Genomic DNA, 26,112 nt, shown 5'->3' on the forward strand with positions numbered 1-26,112 from the left:
CATCTCAGCTAAAGGTTGATTAGCTTTGTTCCTCATGACAGTTAGAGCACACAGATATTCTTGTGAGCTACACACACCTTATTGTGTAAAAAAAATATCTTAGAAACAGTCCTACTCCTGCAATGCTCTGCAAGCCAGTAGGGGGTCTAGACATGCATTGAAAATTGATTAAGGCTCTTATTTTGTAATTCCAATACATAATAATCAGGAAGAAAACTGGAAAAATAATTAACCATGCTTCAGTAATAGTCCACTGACATTGTGCAGCTTGCTGCTCTGTGGGTCACTGGCACTTTTTCCTCTCCATTTATATAAACCATTATCATAGCTTTCAAGAAACAGAAAGTAGAACTCAAAAATAACTGTGCAAAATTATTCATTCACCCTGAAAGTTTCTCAGATCACAAAGCAAAACACATACTCTACATCTTCCTAATCTTTCTAACAACGTGGTAAATCTGAAGAGCGAGCCATTTTGACATTAAGGTTTCCATTTCATATTTGATCTTCAAGAATTAAATTTCACACCTGTGGATTAAACGCATAGAAGGAAAACTTTAATGTGAAAAGACATACCTGGAAATGAGCTGGCAGTTACGGCAACAACTATAAGTTAAAGCATAACTTTAAAATTACATTTTTCTGACAATAAAGATGGCATAGGTCTTCACTGTTATTTTGGAAATAAATTCATGGACTTTTTCTTCTGCCTATATTTTATATATATTAAATATTGAGATCATTTATTTTACTAAAAATTCTGCTCATGTATACTCTCACTTACTCCTATACATACTAGATAAACAGATATTAATTTCATAATTAAAAGTAATCTTGTGTAAATACCCTGCAGGCCTCAATGAATCAAACACATACTGTGTGTCAGGCCTCCCACTGTCTTCAAGTGGAATGTACTGGCTGGATAATTAGATAGTACATATTTTTTAACCTTATTTGCATGCATATTATATCTTTTGCACACTGACAAGCAGCAGTAACAACAAAAGTCAGATTACCACAGGGAATTCCCACAAAGAAGTCTTCATTCCTTATAATTTGCAGCCTAAATTAAAATAATTTGATCTTTGACAAGGATGAAATGTCAAGCAGAAGGGGGTCCTCTACAAGCCACGGCCTGTGGCTTCTGAAATCTGCCTAATTTATGTCAGTCACTTCTTAATACATATTTAAGTATTACACGAGAAAGATGATAAATATGCAATCTGACACCTTTGGTATTTCCCTGCTGTTAATTTATAAAGGTCTGGCGTCCCCTAAACTGACTGGAATTATTTAAATAAAAGAAGAATTGTGAAATAGGATGGTGCAGAGTCTGGCTTCCATTTTCACTCAATATAGAACACAGCAGGTAGTACACTAAGACAATTATTTGAGTAGGCCTCCGAATCCCACAGTGACGGGGAACTTTCTGTATTAGCAAAAGGGAGATTTCTTTTGTTCGCACACAGACAAGAAGTTTGCACTACAGGTAGCACTGCATTGTCTTAACACATTCATATACTAAAACCACAAAACTCAATGTGCTCTGCTCATTTTATTATTATTATCCTTGTAATTATCAACAATATTATTTCAAATAATGCAATGGTACTGCTAAAAATAAAACACAGAGCATGCCTACTCAGATTATAAATAGACATTAGTGTTTCTATTCTTTTTTTCTTTTAATTTTCTTTCCTGGCTTCAGTCCCTGCTCTGGCATCATCTTCTACACTTCATTCATTACACCAAAAATTTCCTGATCATTCCTATGCTGAGAAAATATTAGTGCAATATTATGCAAGGGTACATAATCATTTTGCCCATTTCTCCCACCTATTAACACCAGGTGTTATAAACAGGCTTCCTCTGCTAACACAATGGTTTTACAGCAGGTATGTACCCCTCTTACACTAGATGTATGGCTAATCTCATTAAATATCCTTCACATACCACTTTTCTTACTCTTTTTTTTTTTTTTTTTTTAATGTGGAAAAATAGTGTATGTGCCAAAAAACGTCAATATCTTTTTTTTTTTTTCCCTTGGAATCCATATTTCTCTTCTCAAATTTTGGATCCCAATTTAGAACTAAAAGCATCTCTTATTTTGGATAATGCTTTCGCATATACTTTCCTAGGTTACCATGTATCCCAAGTACAGAATTTACTATACTGAGTTTAAAATTGTGTTCTCTCTCTCAAATTGAAGAAAAATACAGAACTTAAAAGAAATGACTGTACATCAGAAAAGCCAAGCTCAATTGTGTTAGAAATCAAATATATGGTAGAACAAATATTTGCTCATGGAATGTTTGATTGTTTTCTCCCATCTTAGAGATACAGATCCTTAATCTTCACGGGTTTTGTTCATTCAAAATTTGGCTGTAGAGCAAATGCCTTCTTTGTGGATTTTATTCAGTTTGAAATGGGTTATCATACACCAAGGTCTCATCTGTAGCAACATCCCCAGGTATGGGGAAGAAGGTGGAAAAAAACCCACCAAAACAAACATGAAAACAGCACAACTCCCAAAATTTTATAACATACAAATGAGACACAAGCACGCTGTTCATTTAAATGTAATTTACTCATAGTAATAACTGTAAATAACTACCTCCTAACAATTCTTGTGCAAACATTTTGGAAACTATATGATTTTTGCTCCTAATTGTAGGAAAATGTAGGCTGTTTAGACTAGGGAAGTGGAGGCTGAGGGGAGACCTTATTGCTCTCTTCCACTATCTGAAAGGTGATTCCAGAAAGAGCAGGTTTGGTCTCTTCTCACTGCTGACTTGTGACAGGAAGAGGGGAAATGGCCTTAAGCTGTGCCATAAGGGTAAGTTTAGGTTGGATATCAGGAAAAAAATCTTTACAGAAAAGGTGGCTAAGCACTTGAATAGGCTCCCCAGGGAGGTGGTTGAGTCACCATACCTGGACGGGCTTAAAAACTGGATGTGGTGCTCAGGGACATGATTTAGTGGAGGGTTGTTAGAGTTAGGGTAGTATGGTTGGGTAGTGGTTGGACTTGATGATCTTTAAGGTCTTTACCAACCTGAGCAATTCTCTGATTCTCTGATTCCTTGAAAAATGAGAGTGGCCATGATAGAGAAGGCGAATATTAACAAACATTTTATATACTGACAACGTAATATTTTACTGGTAATAACAGCATTACTAATATGAATTAGTACTAATCATGAACTTTTATGAGTGTTCATTTACTTTGGGATGTTTACTTTTTAATGGTTACAATCAGATGGTTTAAGAAGATTGCATCAGGCTATATAAGATTTTTGCTGAATAGAAAATACTTTCATGGGAAAGCCAGCAAAATTATTATTTACCATGTTTAACATGCAATATATGTTTATATATATATGTTTATATATATATATGACACGTTTAACATGCAATATATTCAAAACAAAACAAACAAGGTAAGCATTTATTCCAATAATTAATCAAATATTTATGAATATTTGTAGGCTACCTGTACTTAAATGTGTGAAGCATTGTCTTAGAAATCAATATATTTTTATTTTTTATTTTTAAGGATGCATGTGTGGAACGTTTCCCTTTTACAAAGAAAATAACCTAACAGAAAAATCTGGCACTATAGGCCTTGCAGTTTCAGTCTCTGTATTTGCTACCTACCATGAGATCCATGGTCCCTTCATATCATTTCAGACTGTCCTTCAGTAGGCTTTGACTTGACACTCATAGTCCTACCATACCTCTCCAAGCGCTTCACAATACTATACAAATACTCCAATGACATGAGCAGTTTCTCATTACTGTCGGTAAAAGAGAGCATCGCAAACTTCTTAAGAAATAACTCCATTATTTAACTTAAATTTTTAGGTTTCCACATTTCACAATTTTCATTACTTATAAATATCAGCCCCCCCAAACAGCTTATGTAATGTAGCCAATTATTCTATCATCCATCAAAGTAGTAGTGGCACATTATTTTAAATTCCTATTTTGTCTGTAACTATCCTGTGTCTTTACAGTTAATGTTCAATGTATAATGGAACAATGACCTCTCATGCAGAGGGAAAAGCTATTTAATGAAGGGGAACGATTCAAAAAATATATATATTCTTTAAACTTTATTCAGGAAAGTAAGTACAATTTTAGGGAACTGAGTTTGAAAGGTTATAAAAACTTGGGATCTAGAAATAATAAGTATTTTTTTTTTATTTTAATCCTGCAGCAGCTCTCACTCCCTCCAACAGTCTTTCATTTTTCCATCTGACCTAGCCACACTCCCTATTGATTTTTAATGTTATATTTCACCTCTTGACCTTGTCTACTGTATTAAGACTTCACTAATCATCAAACTGAACTTTGTTCCAGTGTTCAGGGCGACACTACAAATAGACACGATAAAAATAATATTTTGGAATATAGGGTCGAAAGGATGTGCACTGATTTGCCTTGTTGGATTCAGGCTCTCTGCACCCTTGCTCCCTGCATTTCAGCCAAACTAGTGACATTTCAAGGATAAAGGCAACAATTAGCTTCTTACTTCTATTTCTACAGATTCATGCAGCTTCTTACAGGTGGCTGAGAAAGTTTCCGAAGTGCCAAATTCAAAATACCAAAATTTGTTCTTCATTCTGAAACAAAACAAAAAAACAAAAAAACAACAAAAAAAAAAAAGAAAAAAAAAGAAAAGAAAAGAAAAGAAAAAAGATCTTATTCACTATCAATATGTGACAAAACTGATCATCCTGTCTTCCATTATAAGTAATGGCAAAGGCTTGGGAACATGTGACATCCTATTTGAAATAGATGAGCTCATAATTTTCAAAGCTTAAATGTTGGTGTCAAGTTGTATGATATCCCCTGAAGGGATAACAAGAATGTGTTGAACTGACAGGTTCAAATGTACCTTTGACTTTTCTTTTTCAGTGACTATCAGAATATTTTTTGTCACTTAACTAGTGACATGCTTCAGAAAAATGTATCGATTTTATTTCATGTCTTACACCTACTATATGATTTCTGATTGATGGCTAAAATCTCTATCCCACAGAGCGCTAAATGTGCAAGCAGGGCACTCCCACTGTGGAGAAGAGCCAAGACAAAAATGCAGCTTGCCTTACCTTAGCTAAAGGTAAAGGAAAATTTCTCATGATGACCAATAAAAATTCAAGATCTAACAATCTTTGAACATTTTGCAGTAGGAGAGGTGTATTACCAGATAATTAACTCATAAACATATTTTAAATAGGTGATGGAATCTGCATTTTGGAGATCATTAATAGATTTAACAGAAAAATAAAATGGAATACACATAGGTTGCTCCAAAAGTAATGTCTTCTATTTATTTCCATGGAAATTAAAACAGCTAGAAAGAGTACAATAACACTATTTGATAGAGCAAATTCTTAGTTACAAAACACTCTTTTTCAATACAGTCACCCACAATAGCTACACATTTTCACCAGCAATGAACAAGAGCCTGCATGCCATGCTTATAAAAGTTTGTACCAGTAGAGGTGACCCAATGTTTCACAGGTGATATGATGGTGCTGTTGCTTAAAAACACAACCTGCACTGCACTCACATCCACTGTTTAGTCACCCTAAACATTCAGTAAGTGTTGATGAATATCAAAGGATCCCATTTTCTCTGCAGGGAGGAATTCAATTCCACACCTTTGCTTCATATGCACTTCCATGTCAGATGCCATTCTGTCAGACTGCCCCTCTGCTGCCATCTATCACATGAAAACAAATCTAATGGATTATAAGCAGGAAGGTTCAGCCTCTACTGCCATGCCACCAACATCCACCTTTGACAATGTGGGCCAACATCATAAAATAGAAGGCATTATGTTCAGAGCAGTCCTCATAAATGCTATTAAATTACTTAGTTTATCATGACAGCGGTCAGAGATTACATTTTTTTTCTCCTCAAATTCATAAAGACTGCATTTCTGTTTTACCAGATTTATTGTATGCAGTTCAATCAGGACACCAGCAGTAACATTTCAAATAAGTGCTTATGGTTTTGTTTAACTATCATAAGCAATTATTATTCTGTAACAAAAAAAGAAGCTAAAAAAAAAAAAATAAAGAAAGAATTAATTATTTCCAAATTCACACCTAGGAATCAGATATGAACAAAGTGCACCCACCTTTATAAATTGTTCTCCAATACAAACAGTGCAGTATGTTTGGAACTTGAAAATAACTGAGTTTGCTTGAGGCAGAAGCAAAAAGTGAAATGCAGACGTGGATGGCTGAAAAATATGCCAGCAAAAGTACTAATTCTACCTTTGATATGTATTTTGGATTATATAAATATAAGACTTGATAGTGGTTCTTAAAATCTCCTTAATGACTTTTGCAGTCACAACTACATAGAAAAGGAAGGGGTTCTGCAGTACTGGATAATCCCAGAGACCCATTAGTATGAGACTTAACAAATCCTGATCATTTTCAGAGATCTGCAAGGATGTGCAACCTGAGGCAGGACACATACAAATAATTAGAAAGGGGAATAATAAGAGAGAAAGGGACAGATTTCTGTTGAAATAAAAAGACCCAATATTTCAAAAGTTTTTGCACAGAAAATCTGTGTATGTTTGGAAACAGTTTCTGAGGATAAATTCTGTCCACTCTGCTCTAGAATAAATGAAATTCGCAAAATAGCTCCATCTAACAGAAGAGCCCACGTCAAATTCAGCTTCCACACTCCAAGAGACTGCGAGTGGAATTGATCTTCTGTAGGTTCCTTCAACACCTGCAGATTTTTTAGCACTGCTCTATTTACACGAATGTACATTAAAAAGGTGTATAGTCCTTTCATATCTAAACAACGGTGAACAAAGTACTGTTGGGTCCTTTTGAAAAGTCTGGATGCTGCTATTTTCCTGTTACTTTCTAACAGGAACAATGAATAATGAGACAATAGATAAAAGGTGATTCAAGATTTCAGAAAAATACTATGTCATTTATTTTGATACTATTTTACACCAGCTACTTTGAGAGCATCTCCTCATGCCACTATTTTTTATTTTTTTTTAAACCACAAATAAAGTATCTTTTATTATCTGCAAATTAGAGAGACATACATTTGAAGGATGACCTATTCAGTGGATAAGAAATTGGTTGTATGGTCTCAGCCACATGGTTGAGGTCATCAGTTCTATGTCCAGGTGGAGGCCATTGAAGAGCACTGTCCTCCAGGGGTCCATACTGGGACCAGTGTTCCTCAGCATCTTTATCAATTACTTAGATAATGGGATCAAATGCATCCCCAGCAGGTTTACTGATGACAATAAACTGAGTGACGTAGCAGATTATAACAGAAGGAAGTGATGCCATCCAAAGGGATCTGGGAAAAGCGGAAGTGGAAACTAATGTGATTCAAAAGGCCAAGTGCAAGGTGTTGCAATCCCAGATACATGCGCAGACTGGGATATGAACTCATCGAGAGCAGCCCTGGTAGGAAGGACTTAGGAGTTCTGGTGAATGAAAAGCTTGACATGAACCAGCAGTGTGTGCTTGTAACCTGGATGGCCAACAGTTTCTTGGGCTGCAACAAATGACAGAAGGCCAGGAGAATGAGGGAGGTGACGGTCATTCTCAACTCAGCCCTTATAAGGCCCTATCTGGTGTACTGTGTCCAGACCTGGGGCCTCCAGCACAAGAAAGACATGGAATAGGAAGAGCAGATCCAGATAAGGCCATGAAGATGAAGGCTGGAGCACCTCTCCTATGAAGACAAGATGAGGGAGCTGAGCTTGTGTCAGAAAAGAGAAGGCTCTGGGGAGACTTCCATGTGGCATTCCAGTATTTAAAAGGAGCTTCTAATCAGAACGTGGACTGACTTTTTACATGGTCTGACAGCAATAGGACATGGAGGAATGGCTTTAAACTAAAATAGGAGAGATTTATATTAGATATTAGGAGGACATTTTTAACTCAGAGGGTAGTGAGGCACTGGCACAGCCTGCCCAGAGAAGCTATGGACGTCCCATCCCTGTAGATGTTCAAGGCCAGGTTGGATGAGGTGCTGGGCAGCCTGATCTAGTGGGTGACAAGCCTGTCCATAGCATGGGGCTTGGAACTTTAAGGTCCCTTCCAACCCAAGGCAATATATGATTCTATGATCTTTTCTTTTTTGGAAAGCCTACCTTATATCAGCTTCTTAACACTGTATATGGTAAAGTCTTTGACTTGCACAGAGATAAAACAGACACAATATCTTAGCACTGTTCAGAATCGATAGTTTCAAATCCATGTATTTTGAGTATAGAAAAATCAAAACTCAGCACTGACAGTGGTTCACTAGAAAGTGTGTATCTATAAATCAAAACCTTGTAGAATTAGATGACAGAAGATTCAGTGCATTCATCACATGAGTTTTTGATGGCAGATGTGCTTCTTGTCATTGTAATGCCCCTTGTAAGAGTTTAAGTAGAAAATTGTAGCCTTGTGAGCCTGTTGTCCTTTCCTTAGTTAACTAAATCTCTATCAAATTTTCCAGTACAAAGATAAATATAGATAGAAATTATTTTCTGAAGTATTTACCATTTCCCTTTACCACCAATTTTATTCAAGTGAACTACAATTTTATTGAACAGAAAACTGTAGTTAATATTTTCTTACACATACAAAGCACAGTTAACTGTAAAGAAATCAAGACAAATTATACTAAACTTTCCTTAAGCAAGATTAGTCGCTATTGTTATAGTAAATAGTCCAAGGGATGTTGTCATGTCTACTTTCCTGTCCTAGAGCCGTTGACTATTTTTAATTGTTCCAACTTTTACTAAAAGATGTAGTCTATTTCAGTTAAAAAAAAAATGCTATACAGTAGCACTTTACATCACTTTTTGTGTTAGGAATAGGAAAGGGAATAGATTATTTTACAGGAAAGTGTTTTTGTGTATGCTTCAAAGTGCATAGCTAAACTCTTAAACAAGAAGTTGTTTGAAAATACAATATAAATAAAACATCAATCATGATTAAAGGCTGACCCAATCCCATCTAATGCTGCTATTGGATTACAGTATGTCAAAATATATACTGTCTATGGATGCACGAACAAAACCAAACTTCCTTCGTGAGCCTAAATACTTTCTTTGCTGGCAGTGTTCCACACAGTAAAGTACTAGTCAATTTTCTGTTAAGTGGAATGAGCTTCTTAAACAGGGATGAAACAAATCAGCATAAGAGAATGGAAGGGCTAATACTGCCATTTCTTAGAGCACTTCTGTACTGCAGATAAGTATCAGATTTAGAAACTTGGAGATGTTTCTTGGGAAAGTTCAAGCTAAGGTTTGGTAATCAAGGCAAAATGATCAAAATAAACTGTGATATTGGCTTGCTCCATTATCAGTTAATCAAAACCCCCCCTACTGCTCAAACTATTTTATATAACCTTTCTGATTAAGCAATTATGGGGCATATAATTGAAAAATTGTCCTGTATCTAAATATGGAAGTCGTAAATACTTTATTCTGCACCTGAAGAGCACATATACTTAATTACAATGTGTACACTATCAGAATGTGTGGAACAGTAGTTCAGCAATAGAATGCTAGGGTGATGAGGAGGTGAGACAATTAAAAAAAGAATATTTTTAATACAAAAATCCACAGCCATATTCTGGATTTGAGGGACTAGAGATGTGGGTAATCACTCATTGTTGCATTTTTAAGTTTATGACAGTTTCTACTGTTTTTTTGTTTGTTTTTTTTTTTTTTACTTGCACTTCTTATTCATGTACCTACTATTTATATTTATTTCCACTTTTTAATTATGCAGTGTCAAGCTTCAATTTCTACACTGGGAAACGTATGATTGAAGTTTTTACAAATTTTTTATAAAAATTTCAGTTGAAATGACCATTTTTTAAAAACAAGTGAAGGAAAACATGTATATTCACTTATATTAATTGTGTTTGATAACATAGACTTAGAACTACTTTGATACTGTTACACTTTCAAAGCAGATATTTTAAATTTAGCATAAGGATGGCCTTGCCATAATATACCTCTGGCCATCTGTGTAAAACACATATAGAATTTAACTATACTATGACCAATTCCTTGATAGGCTACATTCCATAAAAAGTGCACTGTTAGAAATCAATCTCTATCAAAAATCTGTGCAGAAATACCTGCTCCTGAACACAGCACTTTGTTTCCTTCATAGACTATAGTGGTTCCCCAAATTCCTAAGCACTGTCTGCTCAAAATATTTTTATTAAACTACTGCAATTACATTGCAGAAGTAATTTTTGTTTGCCAGAAAATGTCAAGGGCTGGTCTCAGCCTATATAATGAAATTGCATAATCTCTTAGCATAAAGTTTTCATCCTAAGAGTAGTGTTTATGAACAATAGTGTACAGAACCTAATTAAAAAAAAAAAAAAAATCCATGGGGAAAGAAACAACACAGGAGAAAGAATTCCAAAGAGAGAATGCTTATCATTCCCTTCACCATGTTTCTAGAAGTTGCTCAGGGGCCACATGACTCTCTGGATCTTTTATCTCCCTTGATCACTTTTTTATCCCCTGTTCCATGGAAATGTGGGAAAAAAAAAAAAAATCCTCTGCAGAGGACCAGAAATATCAGAGAGGTGTGCAAATATGGAGATGTGCAACAGACACATATTTCCACTGTGGAGAAACTATGAAGAGTCCAAGGGGAGAAAGTGTTTGACAGGTATATGTAGAAAAAAAAATGGAGATCATCATCGGGGAAAATGAGGAATCAAAGGAGAAGAATGAGGATTAGATAGGAACTTAATTTGAAATGGCACTGAAGTTCTGCAATGCTGAAAGAAAAATGATGATACAATGGAAAAGGGAAGAAAAAGAAAATAAACCTAAAGAAGGGCCAACTAAAACTACACATATCTGAAGCCTGAAAATAATGAAGTCTGAAAATGAAACTAGGAGCACAGGAAACATCATACTGGGCAAAAAAAGCTGAATATCTGTTCCAGTGTTCTGACACTGATAGTAGGTAGTACCAGAGACATCAGTGTATAGGTATCCATGTATCATACAGTGGAGAATAATTTAGCTCTAGTGAAGTTTTGTTATTATTTAACTCAGATATTGTTCATTTACACTACAAAACATGAAATAATATGGGGGGACAAAAAAGGCAAATTTATGGCAGCAAAGTACTTTTGGTTGTTTGTCATAACCTGTGGCTAACAGGTTATTAGAGTTTGAATCCTCACAGAGCATTTTAGATAAAAATAATATACAAGCTCTAATGCTGGTTCCCAATGTGATGAAAAATAAAAATTCTGCACCAAGGAACAAATGAAATACAAACAGTTACAGAAACCTGTTCTTGCAATTGGGAATAGAAGTGCCTTTAACCTCAACCATCTGATTTTCCTCAGGTCTTAGAAAAGCTTTTTAATTTGTCTGAAATCGCTGCTCTTGTTTTGTTGAGTCCTAGCCTATGAAACATACACTGAGGACTAATAGAAGTAAAATTTGCAGCAGATTGTAAGTCATGACGGTTGTGTTTTATTTTCCTGCTAACAAAATCCAATGTATCAGCACATTTTATCTAAATTAAATAAATACCAAATATCTGATAAATAAAAATTATCTTGCTAAAAACATTTCAATGTTTTGCACAATTCAAGATAAAGAATATTTTTTATCAAGTCCCATCTTTCTCACATAAGTTCCTGATAGACAACATATTTTCCATCTTTTCTCACTGTTCATAAATCTATTATCTAGGTAATTTTATACTTAGGTAAAAATGATTTCACTGCAGCACATAATATATATTAATAAGAATGTATGACTTTTTCTAATGTTCTTTTCTTTCCACTTCTGTCTTAACAATCATATAATTCCTGTTCTGCTTTATAATGAATCATACGCAAAGGTAAGGAAATAGCCAGTGGAGATGCACATCCATAAGAAATTTATGTGTGACTGGCATGATTTTAATAGAGACATCTTTGTCAATTTTTTCCTTTTCCCATTACGAACTGTACTTATGGCAAATCGAAGTGTTAAACTCTTACGGCACACAGCATAAGCAAAGACTGTGTAGAATACACAGTTACAAAATTTTCACATTATCTACAATGATACCACATGTAGTTGGAAATTTACCACATAAAATCTTATATCAATAAGCAGCATTTTGAGACTGTCTCTGACACTTATTAGTTCTACAGATACCACTCCAGAACTGCATTTGATTCCTTTTTCTCTTGTGCTTCACAGTACAGTTTTGCACAGTAGCTTGCACCTCTGAACATAGCAGTTCTGCAGCCTCTACTGTCTAGCTACCTGCCCCAATCCTCTGTACCTGGTTTTCTCCCAACTGCCTACAGCTGTCACCACCATCCTTCGCCCTTGCCCATTCAGTTCTGCTTCTGCCTTCAGTTGTGATCTCCAATCCGTCCAAGAACCCATTCTGAGACACATTTGGACCATTTTTAGTAATAAACACAAATCATGAATGTGATTGTGTTCATGAATGCAAAAGGATCTCACAGTACTGAGTGACTGGGCTACAAAAATGCAGCTGAAATTTCATGTGGATAAACGTAAAGTGATGCACAGAGGAAAAAGAAAAATAATTATAATTTTGAAAATAGCAATGAGCTCTCAAGGATAAGGTCTTGGGCTTACAATAGATAGTTGAATGAAGTGTCAGAGCAGTATTTAATAGTATTTGCATGAAAGTTGTTGTGAATGCTGAACTTTTTTTTCTTACTTTTTTTTTTTTTTTTTTTTTAAACTCTTCAGCCAGGAAAGGTGATAAATGTGGGAGATATAATAGAGCTCTCTAAAACCACGTTTGCTACAAAAAGAATGAATAGGGAATGACTTTCCCATGCTAGGAGTCAATAGCTACAACAAACAAGAGTATTTTTTACACAATATGCAGTTAAGATGTTAACATCCTGTTGCAAATACTTTAGCATCTGTATGTTTTAAGAGATCTGTGGAAGAATAGTCCACTGAAGTTCACTATGAAAATGCAATTATTATTACGTTACCCTCTTCTCTTATGCTCATTGGTAGAAGCCACGGCAGAAAGAGCACCTGTCTAGGTAGATCTTTTGGTTGACAGTGGATGGGTATTTCTATGCTCCTAAGTTTCTGATCACAAACACATTTCCTCTTTTCTGTAATTATTTTTGTTGTATTATCTACTTCTCCTCAGTGAGTGTCTCACCACTCATTACCACTTCTTATCTCAAGCTCTAACTTTCCATTTTGATTGAAAACTTTGTACAACAGTCCAGACATAAGTACCAGTCAGTCCACACAGTAAAGACGGGGACCGATGTTCCTGAACATCATTTATTATTTACATATTTGCAGACAAGAGGTGTGACAAATTGAGTGGAGGTTCATAAACTGTTTCTTGATTTCATAAGATCAGAATGTTATTTGTCTAGGTTTTCAAGGGAAAGCTGGATTGGAAGGACTTGCTCTGTTTTCTGGACTACCAGAGAAACACAGTAATCAGAAAACATGCTAAACTGTCAGACTTATCTATAACCTACCTTACTCAGTTGTTAGCTATGAAATCTACTTTCACTGTCTTATCTGTAATGTCTTTCTCATATACCTTCCTCACACTACAGATTCCAGGGGAGAGTAAATCCCACAAACATATGGAGAGGAATTTTATCCGAAGCTATCAATAAAAAGTGCTATAACCATAATAAAACAGCATCTTTAATCATTTGAAGAGCCTGAAAGTTCTGTGTGAAGTACTAGAATGCAGCAGGAACTCAGTGACTTGAGTGGTACCTCAGACAGCATCTGTTTTGTATCAATGTGCCAAAGGATCTTCATGTGAAAATGAGAGTATATTCCTCCTGAAGTCATAGAAATGAGACAAATTGTAGGACATTAACCTACAGCACCTGGTATAAAAAACAGCTATTATAAAACAGTGTGATACCTGGCTGATAACAGTTTACATTATATTCTTCTGTAACAGGGTACCGTTTCTTATCTATGATAGAAGTAGCCATTTTAAATAACACTTGCATTTTAATATATGCTGTTTTAAAACAGTAATTAGTAAGACCAATAAAACCCAACAGTTTAGTTTCTTAAGAAGTTTACCTAAAAAGTATCTTCATTAAATTTGTCATTTAGTTCCACTAAATGAACATTCCTGTAACAGTTCTTAAATCCTTTGCGTCTATTTCCCATCATAAAGATTTCTGCTTTTAACATTTTACTTATTTTTATCCTCATTTTTCCCTTCAGCTTCTTTCCCAAATTCCCCAGTCTAGGGAGCAGATGCTGAGGCACCAGTGACTCATTAATCTGAAGAGGATTTTTATCATGAATAAAAATAAAGCTTATAAACAGTTCCACATTTACCAGTCTTGGTTGTACTAGATAAACGAACAAAACTGCATTAAGAAGAAAAAAAAAAAAACAACTCTCTGTATATGTTATAATAGACCTACTGTCTCAGAGCAATGTCACAGACCTTCACGTTTCATCTTTAAATAATGTCAGAAGAATAAAACAATTTTCCTTTCTCTTGCCCACTAATATGGGTATGTAAGAACAGATATGACACTGAGTAGCACTTAAATTAATGAGACCACTGTTAAGGCAGTTCAGAGGTTTAGAGACAGGTCTGGAAGGAGTAATTCCTCACTGGCTGCTTCACATGCACAGTTGTAACTGTTTTAGAAACAAACATATAAACCAGCTTTACTTCCCTGTAAAGTAGGCATGCATACGTAATTATTTTATCTTTTCCTCTACCCAATATTTATATTCTAACTTCCACTGACATTACAAAGTATCTCAATGCTGCTATTCAATTCTTGCAAAAAATAAAAATAAAAACAAACAAGCAAACACCCTCTACATTCCCCTGAAACACCATGCTTTTTGCCATTCCAGGGTAGATTACAAAAATGAGGTTAAGGAATGAAGGAAAAAAGGTAAGCAATCATATGTTTCAAAGGAACAGTGAGCAACTCTTACTTGAAGACATGAGAGAAACATCAGACTGTCTGTGTAGGAAAAAAGTCTTTTTTTTTTTTGGCAAAATCTGTTTTCCCTCAGAATTCCTCCAGAAATATTGAGGTCTGATGGAATTGGAGCAGGACTAGACATCTCTGCCTCTCTTACTGGGATACACAGGACTTTAAACCTTCTTTTACTGAATGAACAGATTTATGAGTTTAGGAAGCCTCATCCCTTTCAAGTTTCACTGTCTTCTGATTCCACCTCTATGAGAAGATCACTTCTAAGAATTAGTTGGCTTGCCTGTGATTCAGTTTAACATCAGATTTAGGTGTGTCAACATCTTTGTATGCCTTTGAACTTGCCAACTGTATTCTCCTTGGAAACAAAAGACATCAACTGAATGACACTAAAGATGTGATTCACTGGAGCTGAGTAGGCAGAATTGCTCTCCAGGCTTCACAGAGAGATACTAGCTGGTTCTCAACTCACTGAAATCAGAGGATTGACATCTAGATGATGAGTACACAAGCTCCCTTAGAAACTTACACTTAGATGTCTAATTTCAGATTGAAAACCCGGCTTGTCTCAATGGACATTCACATAAATAGAAAAAAAAAAAACAAAAAACAATTAACATAAATGAAAACAAACAAAAAAAAAACAACAAACAAGTGCAATGAAAAAAAAACACCTACAATAAAAATGAAGTCTTAATACTCCTCATTTTCATTGCAGAATGAGAATTTAAAAACCATTACCCTTAAAGTAGTTAGGTAGGACAAGACAATTAATCTTCTGAATTCAAAAGACTTTTAATGACTTACCATACAGAACTGCTGAGGAAGTGAACTTGAAATTCAACCCAATCCACCTGCATTCCCTACAGCGCCTTAAATACAAAACCCAACATCAGCTGTTCCTACTTCCTAGTCTCTTCTTCTGAGAAAGCTCAGAAGAAATTCTATGTAAGCCACCCTTCTATCCAGAAAGCTGTGCTTCCTTATTTCATACAGGATGGTTACAGCACAACTGCCAACTTTCAGATGCAGACCAGGCAAAAGAACAGGTAGATGAAACATGTGAAACACATGGGCCAAGCCTTATTCTCCTTGTGAAACAGAAGTTCATCGATATTATGTAACAGTACATCCTTTTCTATTGTTTCTGGTAGGATGGCAGGAGCTTTTGCTTTTAAAAGGACACATTGTTTAGAAACCTGGAAATAGCATTAATGGTCTATATGAGAGTATATATTTTTAGGTAACATTTTGTTTTCCCCTGAAAACTGAACACAGTCATCAGCTGTGGCTAAAAACACTGCTTTATAATAGCTTCTGCAAAGACTTCAGAATGCATTTTAGTGTGACAGAAGGTCTTTACTTAGTAGAAATCAGAACTCAGCATTGAAGAGGCACATGGTGGCTATATAAATAATGAATTCTACAACTATAACTACTTATCATCTCGTCCTTCAAAATACAAACCTTTCTACACTGAGTAGTACCTAAATGGGTGAGACAGAGTAAAGCCAGGCACACTGCCCTTCTTTTGTTCCTCAGCATAGAACTGTGTGACCAAGAGTCACACATCTGAAGTCTTGTTGAATGAACAGCAAATAGGTCTTCAAACATCCATGTGCTATGTAGCCACGTCATCTGCTTCACTTTTTAGAATGCTGCATTTTGAACACTCATTTTTTAATACCTGTGCTAAACTACAATGTAAAATATGGACAATCAAGAATATATCAATATCTTTTCAAAAGCACACTTAAAATAAATCCATAAAATGTTTCTCCATGTGCCTTCTATGCCAGTTATTATATACATTCTGATTTGGGGATGCCTATAGATCTATCTCCTTTCTCACAAGGATATACACAAAAGTCACTCCAAGAAATCTGCCTTTGTAATTTCTGGATAATTGTACATCAATTGTTAAATTTAGCACCAATGTCTAGTAGGATTCATTTCTGCAGCCAGAGAACTGATGAGGAATCAACCTTTATGGGTGATAATTCTAAGCTATCAAGTAAGCCTAGTAATTAGACCTGTGCCTCTACCTAAATTATATTTGTCTTGTTTAGAGCCTTCAGCTTTCCTTCTTATACTACAGCTCCATATTGCATTTCTAATCATTACTTCACCCCTGCTTTTTAAAATCTATCACAGCTCCATGCTACCAGCTGTTGTTTTCTTTCCTAATGCACTTTACTTGCAAGAAAAAGAAACCAACAACAACAAACCAAAAAAAAAAAACACCCAAAAAAACAGATTTTGATTTCTTTGAACTTCATCTTTACTCACTGCTTTTCAGCTCCTGAGACAAATGGAAGAGATTGTTCTTTGCTTTAAAGTCAGTAATAATTTAGAACATAAACTTGATTAGGGAGTCAAACGTGGTAAATAAGGATACTGTTATTTAGAATCACTGATCTGATTTCTACAAATCTGTGGAATTCCAAAGACTGGTTGACCTCAAAATTGCACTGGTTTAAAAGGTATTCTGAATTTAAACAAATAAGTACAGGTTTTAGGGTGTATGCTTTTAAGGTAAGAAACAGAAATCAAAGGAGCTACTCACAGACAGATAAAATGAAGCACTTCAACGTTTGCAGAATTGGGGTTCTATTGCAGTATAAAAGTTGATAGTTTTAGTTTAGTTAACCATTTTCTTATTTATGTAAACTAAGCCAAAATAAGCCACTCAAATTAAATTTAAAGTATATGTACTCTGCCTTCTGTTTCTGTTCAGTCATACTATAGCTTGAATTTAAAAAGAAACAAGACAAAACAAACAGAACTCTAAATTAAACTGGTAAATCTAGACAGTCTTTAGCTATACAGAAGGCATCAGATGCACATCTTTTGTTAAAAAAAAAAAATGCATGTTTTTTTGTGAATTTTCAGTATGATAAGGAAATAGAAATTATCAGTATAAAAAATGCTGCATCACTATAGTTCCTGAGACCTGCAGGTAATATTTCCACCAACACAAATAGCTGTATTTAAATTACAGAATGTAGCTTGCAGGCATGGCTTTCTTTTTTTAAAAAAATATTCAAATCTTAAGAGTATATTAAATTATATAAGCCTAGCATCTAAAATGGATGTGCAAAAGGTATTCTGCAATAAACTTTTTATGTCTGAAGAAAAAGTAATAAAACCCATACAATATGGCTCTACAATGTTACTTCTGAGAAAGGACAAGTGAACTTCTCCAAATTCTAACAACAAAAACATTTAAGAGGAACCATGTATGAAACATCTTGTAAAAATTTCTGCTTGGCCCTTCACAGCAGTATGCACTAAGTTTAGCATGCTGACTATATAGGACCTGCTTTATAAAAAGAAGGTGGACCAAACACTTGAGCAGAGTCTATCAACTGGGAGCACAAACCAATCCATCATTTTTCATTATAATACTGAGGGAAGAAATAGGATGATGTATATATTGAGATTCTCAGCTTTTTTTGCAGTTCCTTTGCATCAGTTCACAAATACAGCAGCACTAAAAATGATGATTGTTGTTTTATTGTATAATACAGTCCTAACAACTCTTACCTTACAGTAATGAATTTTAGTCCTTTGTTTAGGATTTTGTCCAGAGAAAGGGATTTATTTTTCCTGTCAGTGGGGTGCTGGAATGGGCTGCCCAGAGGGGTGGCTGGGCTGCCATCTCTGGAGGTGTTCAGGAAACATTTAGGTGTCTTACTGGGGGGCATGGTTTGGTGGGGAAATACCAGTGATGTGTGGACAGTTGGACTAGATGATTTTGCAAGTCTTTTCCATCCTTGGTGATTCTATGATTCTATGATCAGTAGGGGATAACCTGTTGGAAAGTAGCTTTGCAGAGAAGGACTTAGGGGTCCTGGCAGTCAACGGGTTGGTCATGAGCCACTAGTGTGCCCTCATGGTCAAAAAAGCCAGTGGTTCCCTTGGGTGCATTAAAAAAAATCAGGGCCAGCAGCTGGACAGAGGTGATCCTCCTCTTTATTCTGCCCTGGTGAGGCAACAGCTGGAATCCTGTGCCCAATTCTGGGCTCCTTAGTTCAAAAAAGACAGGTAACTTCTAGAGGGAGTTCAACGGATGGCCACAAAGATTATTAGAGGCCAGGAGCATGTCCCCTACAAGGAAAAGCTGAGATACCTGGGATTGTTCAACCTAAAGAAGAGAAGACTGAGAAGAGATCTCATCTGTGTTTATAAATATCTAAAATGCAGGAGTCAAATGGATGGGGCCAGGCTCATTTCAGTGGTGTGCAGTGCTAGAACAAGGGACAATGGGCAAAAAATGGAACACAGGAATTTCCATACAAACATGCAAGGAAGAACTTCTCTGAAGGTGGCAGAGCATTGGACCAGGCTGCCCAGAGAGGTTGTGGAGTCTCCTTTGTTGGAGATATGTAAGACTTGTCTGGATGCTTTCCTGCTCAACCTACTGTAGAGAACCTCCTTTAGCAGGGGTGCTGAACTTGAAGGGACCTGTGAAGGGACCTACACAGGTCCCTTCCAACCCCTATGATTCTATGATTCTATGTGGTATGGTGCCCAGGCTGAATCAAGTGTATCAGAGTACAGTGACTTGGACAGTATGGGGACATAGCATAAGACATAGGATTTGAAATATAACTTTCAGAATGAAAAGATCCATATTCACACATTGTTGTGCAAGTCCCAGAATTGTCTGTAATCAGAGTTTTCAGGTAACAGGTACATGTTTCTGGGTTAAGCACATTAAATAATCTAAGTCCTTTCACAGAAGGGGGTGGAGAGAAGGGAAAAAGCCAAACCTGTTCAGAGAAAACAGCACTGCTTTCATGAGACAAAGAGGCTGTTAAGGTAAGGTAGAAATGCACTACACTTTCTGAAAAAAATTTCTTATCTTTGCAAGTGAACTAATGCCTACGGAATTTTCCTAAGTACTAATTACAGACTATGTGTTTTTAACTAATATAAAATTGTGGCTTTTATCTCTGTGTAGGAATACTATTATCATACCAGCTCTACTTTTGAAATTCTACCAGAACATACTAGGGATTTTTTTTTTCCTTTGATTTTGGTAACCAAACTTTTTATTCACAGCTCTAGAATACCTGTCACCCTCAACCTCTTTTATAAATCTATGCCCTTTGCCAGATAGGTTATATCTTTTTTTTTTTTTTTTCCCCTACTGGGAAATATTGAATATATTATGTTGTGCTTAGTTGTGTCTGTATCTGTCAGTGTGCTCAGCAGCATTTCTTAAAGTTTGTTCCATTTCAAAAACACTTCATTCCAAAACCTTAGTCTGTTTCTTCTCCCAGTTGACTCTTACAGCTAGAGAGTTCTTGCAAATATGAAGTATCATGGGGAACTGTCACGTGAGAAATTAGCATTGTCATCCATCAAATATTAAAGCTGCTCACTACTGACCTTGAGCACCACTTATGCTCCCACCACCACAGCCCTTTTCTAAGTCAGCAGGGTACAGCTGGCACAAAATCAGCCAAGCAATCAGTTTTGTACCAGTTCACAGAAGTTGAGGCTTCTAAAACTACTATGCATCATGCTGTAGAGTCCTGACCACCCTTGAGAAAGGTGTCCAACACCTGGCTATTGCTACCGAAGAGTATTACCTGCTCACATTGATTTGCAGCAAAGTATTTCTCAGTAAGTATTTCCACTTAACATTTACTCTCAGGGAACCTGTGTAGTGGGAGATATTTACGAGTTGCTTTCAGCTTAAAAATAAATCACCTCTAATTCCTCTAAGCGAAATCAATCAAAAGTCTGTAAAAAATGGACTGGTTGTTTGGTCGATTCTGGCAGAAAAGTAAACAGCACTTCAGCTTTTCTCCACCATTAAGGTCTAAATGGCCTAGAAAGTAAATCAATATCTCCAGTCAGCCTTCTGGCTATTGTTTAGCCAGTAGATATACTGCGAGTAGATGGCTTACTGCACTCCTCTGGGACTAACCTGTAATCCTCAGAGAGTAATAATAAGTTCGTTATCTAGTTCAGCTCTCTGTTGTACATTTAAATGGAACACATCCATCAGCAGCACTTGTTAAAGTTAAAGGACAATGACATCCCATTCAACCTTTTTCACAGTGAAATACTAACAGTGTCTGATGGAGAAAATTATTGTAAAAATCTTATTTGCTGTCAAGTGTGGCAAAATGAGGATAACGGTAAATAAGGATTTTTCTTATACAGGAAACATTTTTTTTTTCATTAATGAGTTAAATTATGGTGAAGTTTCTTTCTGTCACAGATCATGCAATCCTTCATTATTCATATTAATCAGTTTCAAATATTTCTGCTTAAATACTGCTGTGAAGCAGGCAGCTGTCAGAACCAATGAGCACTTCTATGTCATTGCTGAGCTACCAGATGTTTGCTGGACCCAAATGGTTTTCCCTTTCTACCTTGGAGTGCACAAGAAAGCCCTCATATTTTGCACAGCGAAGCTGTAAAAGGATTTCCTCCCATGTCACAGGAGTTGCGCTGTGCTCTTCGCCAGGGAGAATTTCTCTCTGATCTGAGCACTCAGTTTTTATTGTTTACACACATTTTCTCTGATAAAACTACAGGCTATCATAACATGGCAAGTAAAACATTACTTTTTCTGTTACTCTGAGAATTTTAAAAAAACACTTCCTGCTTACTAGTTGCAGTGAATGGATCCATCCATACTATAAATTGTGCACATGATGACTGCTGCAGCTTCATACTCATTCCTCAGAAGGTTACACAAATACATAATAATCACAGCCACAACTGCCACACTGCAGCAGGTTCTTTTCTCTGATTCAAGAATTTTTAGGAATAATAGAAAAGGAAAAGAGCTGAGGGGTAGGGTCTATGTCTCAAGCAAGCAGTTTGAAGAGATTTGTTTGAAGAGATTTCTATACTTTCTATAATTAGTAACTTTTTTTTTTTTTTTTTTTTTTTTTTTTTTTTAGTTAGAATTGTCTATCTGGACTGCAGCCACATTTAGGTGAATGACAAACAGTCCTCATATCACAAGGAGAGTTGATAGAGTCCTAAATAAAGGTTAAGGAATTGATCTTTCTAATGGATCACCTAAATTCAGAGGTTAAGCTCAAACAGCAGTGCTCTAAAAAAGGACGAATGGAACTTCATTACAGTGGTAACTCCTGAAATGCAGCTTTAGTCCCTGGTGAGCTGTTGTACTGGGATCACCACTAGGTGACAGCTAGAGAGCACCCAGCGGTGCCCTGATGTTCTAACAACTTTGCTCCAACCCTAAAGAAATTTACTCAATTTGGTGGAGTTTTTTAGGTCACTCCACATAGCCCTGTAATGAAAATCAATAGAATTTAGGTTTGTATAAGCACATCATTTTGATAATATCTGTTACTCTTGTGTGGAATAATGCTTCCACATCTTAAAAATGGAGCCTCAAAGTCTTTTTAATGACACTAATCTTTGGCAGAGAATGTGGTCTGGTGAAAGGATGAATCAAAGACATCAGAGGCACGGAATGGAAAACCTGAAAATTATTACAGAAAGTGTCCTCTCAAAATATTTTGCAAAAGTGGTTCTCATCCCTCCTCCTTGAGTATGCAAGATGTAAATTAGAATTGAAAGAAATACCTTCTCTTCTTTTGATTTGATTTTGATTTCCTGACTTTTGATTTGAGGATTCATATCACTGTAAGAAACTAGTGATGGTTTTTATATTTTAGGAAGGGCATCTTTTTGCTTTTGGTATTGTTTTGGTATAGTTATATGTCTTCATTCCTACATCAAATCTGTATCCTTAAGCTTCTGTGCCTCGAAGTACCTTCCTTTACTAAAACAAATAATCTCTTTGCAATTAAATGACATCTCATACAGGTAGTCCCTGTGATGCCCTGATACTTTTACTTTTTTCTCTTTATGATAAATGATCAAAATTCAGCTATATGGTGACTTTTTCCAACTTCTGCAGCGTTTTGGGAAAACTTTTCCATTTGCTATGTTCTTTCTGAAGGCTGGACTCTAGAATCATATATATTACCACACCAGTGGTATAAGGAATGACACATAACATTTAAATAATTACTTTCCTACTTAGAAGCAAGATTCTCCTGCTCATAAACCAAGGACCATATCTGCTCTCTAAGCCACAGAATCACCCTCAGAAGCTCCCATTCAGCTCATTACCAGGCATGAGCATTTAGTTCTATCCAGAGAAAGTGTTTTCTAAAATAAATTACTCAATTTCCCACATGATCTACACTTATGATTTCCAGATGTCTGACCTCGCATTTAGCTATTTTGAAAAATATATAGAACAACAATCCAGACAACTACATTATTGACATTTCTTCATTATTATAATTTTTATGAGATGAAAACTTTCTTAGCAATGCTTTCTTACAGATCTCTGACAAATACATTAAGTTACACTGTGAAAAATAGTTATTTAATTCTGTATACATATTTTGGACATAAAAACACTATACCATTTCTAACTATAGAGAAATGTCTTTCATTGGCTGTAAGCCTGTGCAAGCTATGCCCTTTTAGTTTATGTAACATTCTGATAAGAAAATATTAGAAACATAATATGCATAAAATGCATTTTGTCTTTCATGTAGCGCATTATAGAATCCAATCAATATGCTTCTAATCTCCTATAACATTAAAAACATGCTAAAACCTAAATACCATTAAAAAAACCTAAAACCTTTAGATACTTATTTGAAAGAATTATCTCATCCCTTGTGCAGGAACTAATACTCTTAGTAGCAATGTACGTTCTTGCACAAACCGCATAGTTTGATAATTATTTTAGGCATTTATAACACACTCATATCTTGGTAGCTGGTAAAGGTGCGTATATTCTTTCTCTATCGAAGAGAAAAAAAGAACTTGATTATTTTAAGTATGATTATGTTCAGAAAAAAAAATAACAACCAAACTCTACATAAACAGACTCTTATTTAATCTTACCTATTCCTGCTATTTCTTGGGTTTAAGGCTGAATATTTTACCCAAATGCTGGGACTCGGGAAACCAAATTCTTTTCAAAGCTTTCCTGATGAGGCATGAACAGGTACCCAAAGTTACCCCTAGCTAACAGCTAAGACCGAATTTTCAGAGCTGATCGCCATTCTCAGTTGATTGATATACGACCAGAAGTTTCATGTTACAGATAAAACAGAAAATAAGCAATCTCTTCAATACTATGGCACCAACAAAATGGAGAAATTATGAGTTTTAACAATAGTCAGAATAGTGGTAACAAAACATCCTGATGGAAATAGCTTTAAAGTTGATGTAAATAGACCTTTCTTAGCACAAAGTAACCACAGGGAGCCCAGTTTCAAGACTCTTCTGCTTTTCTCTGCTGTGCTTAGATAATATGAGAAAGTGGAATTCATTCTCTGAAACAAGCAGTGTGCTAAGAAGGCACCTATGCTGTAGGTGCTGTCATAAAGCCACCTCTTCAACCAGACTCACACAGAGCATCCTGACAGCCCACAACACTGCAACAGATATAGCCTGGATAGGTGTTTGGGCCCTGGGGGAAAATGGGAAAGAATTTAAACCACAACTCCTTTGAGATGCTAAGCACTTGGGAGCATGCAGCAGACGGCTGCTGAACTTAAGTCTTCTTGATTTTCCAAAATTCCTCTTTTGAGCAAAATCTGCAAGTTCATGCCATGTAACTGAGAAAAAGACAGTTGCAAATGTTGTATGGTGGGCTTTTGCTCAGTAATAAGGAGAAGCTGAGATAATTGTATTTGGTTCAGCCTGAAAAGATTATAGTGCCTTTGCCAGCCTAAAACTGCAGGCTGGCAAAGACACTGTAATCTGTCCGTGTTGGCATGGGTCACTGGCCCCATGAACAGCTCTCATATCCTAGAGCACCCACTGCAGGCATGGATTTACACTGAAAGAATCTAAAAAAGAGGTAGGAAAGTACAGCCTATGGAAATTCTAGTAAATTTGACATCCAAATTCAAAGTCTAAGAAGACTGCAAATGTCAGGAATATTCTAGATTGGCTTTTTTAAGTCTTTTTCATTCAATGAAAAATTTTGATGCCTAATGCCTACTCAAGAAAGATGCAAATGTCCGACATAGCCATTTTCTAGCTGATAAAATTGCAATTTTGTCATTAATTAGAACAGGTACCTATGTCTAACTGGATTATTTACATAACCTACAGTAACCTATTATCTTTCATCATCTTTTTAACTGAGTCCTTTAAGTATGCCAAATATATTGCTTGTATTTTTAAATGAATAAGAACAGAGAAGAATTACGAACATCTGGAATGTCTGTTCTTAGGAAGTCTGAACCTACACCTCAACATCTGTTGCAACACACAATACATTCTTCCAGAGACTGGCACAGTTTTTAACCACAGCAACATTGGAGTAAATCTGAGAGAACAGTCAGAACCGAAGTTCTCTCCCATCATAACCAAAGCTGTATTTATTTCTGGCAAAATGGCTGACAAGCATTCTTTCCCCAGAATCTTGTAATTTAAAGAAGTGTAGATTAAAATACACATTAGCAAAATCTATACACATGCCTAAGTGAATCCATCAGTGTTAGACATAAGTATAATCAACTGTTTATGGAAATAGCATTGCCAGGAGGTATCAGTGACCTTCACCCTCTGCAAGTCTTGCAACAGGAAAAACTAACGACAAGGGAAACATCCAATATTACTGAAAACAAACTGCTAATCAACATGTTATTGATCCCTTGTTTTTTGTCAAGGTCATTTAGTGTTTTAAAAAATGATCTCACGCTAAATCTTTATAGAAAAAGTGGGCTAATTTGATTTACAAAGTAAAGTGCTATTAATTATGGAAGACAGTCAATAAAAAAGCTGATTCCTCTAAACACAAAACAGATCTTATAGCCTATGATTTACGATGATGATTATGATGGCAAAATATTTGCAGTGCTCAACATCATCTAACTTTGGTTAACTGGAATAAAAGATGGAGGTAAGATATAATCAAGCATCAACACAAAGGACATTAGGAAACAAACTTCAGAGAAGTAAAGGTAAACATATGGATTAAGAAGAATACACAAAAAGGAAAATAATGTGGCCTATTGTTTGGTTTTTTTTTTTTTTTTTCACTGCAGAGCATACAAAAATAAGTTTTGTAATATTATAGCCCGA

General features: G+C 35.8%; 1 protein-coding gene across 10 annotated transcripts in view; it reads right to left on the minus strand.

Moving 5' to 3' along the window:
- The window catches only part of DGKB (diacylglycerol kinase beta), a 343,763-nt gene that overhangs the window by 86,313 nt on the left and 231,338 nt on the right, over nt 1-26,112 (minus strand). For all 10 annotated transcript variants that reach the window (XM_046937766.1, XM_046937763.1, XM_046937764.1 and 7 more), the window contains one exon: nt 4,532-4,622. In XM_046937766.1, coding sequence (XP_046793722.1) covers nt 4,532-4,622 — 91 coding nt within the window. The remainder of the gene's footprint in view (nt 1-4,531; nt 4,623-26,112) is intronic.

Source organism: Gallus gallus, chromosome 2 (genome assembly GCF_016699485.2).
Source record: "Gallus gallus isolate bGalGal1 chromosome 2, bGalGal1.mat.broiler.GRCg7b, whole genome shotgun sequence".
Lineage (NCBI taxonomy): Eukaryota > Metazoa > Chordata > Aves > Galliformes > Phasianidae > Gallus > Gallus gallus.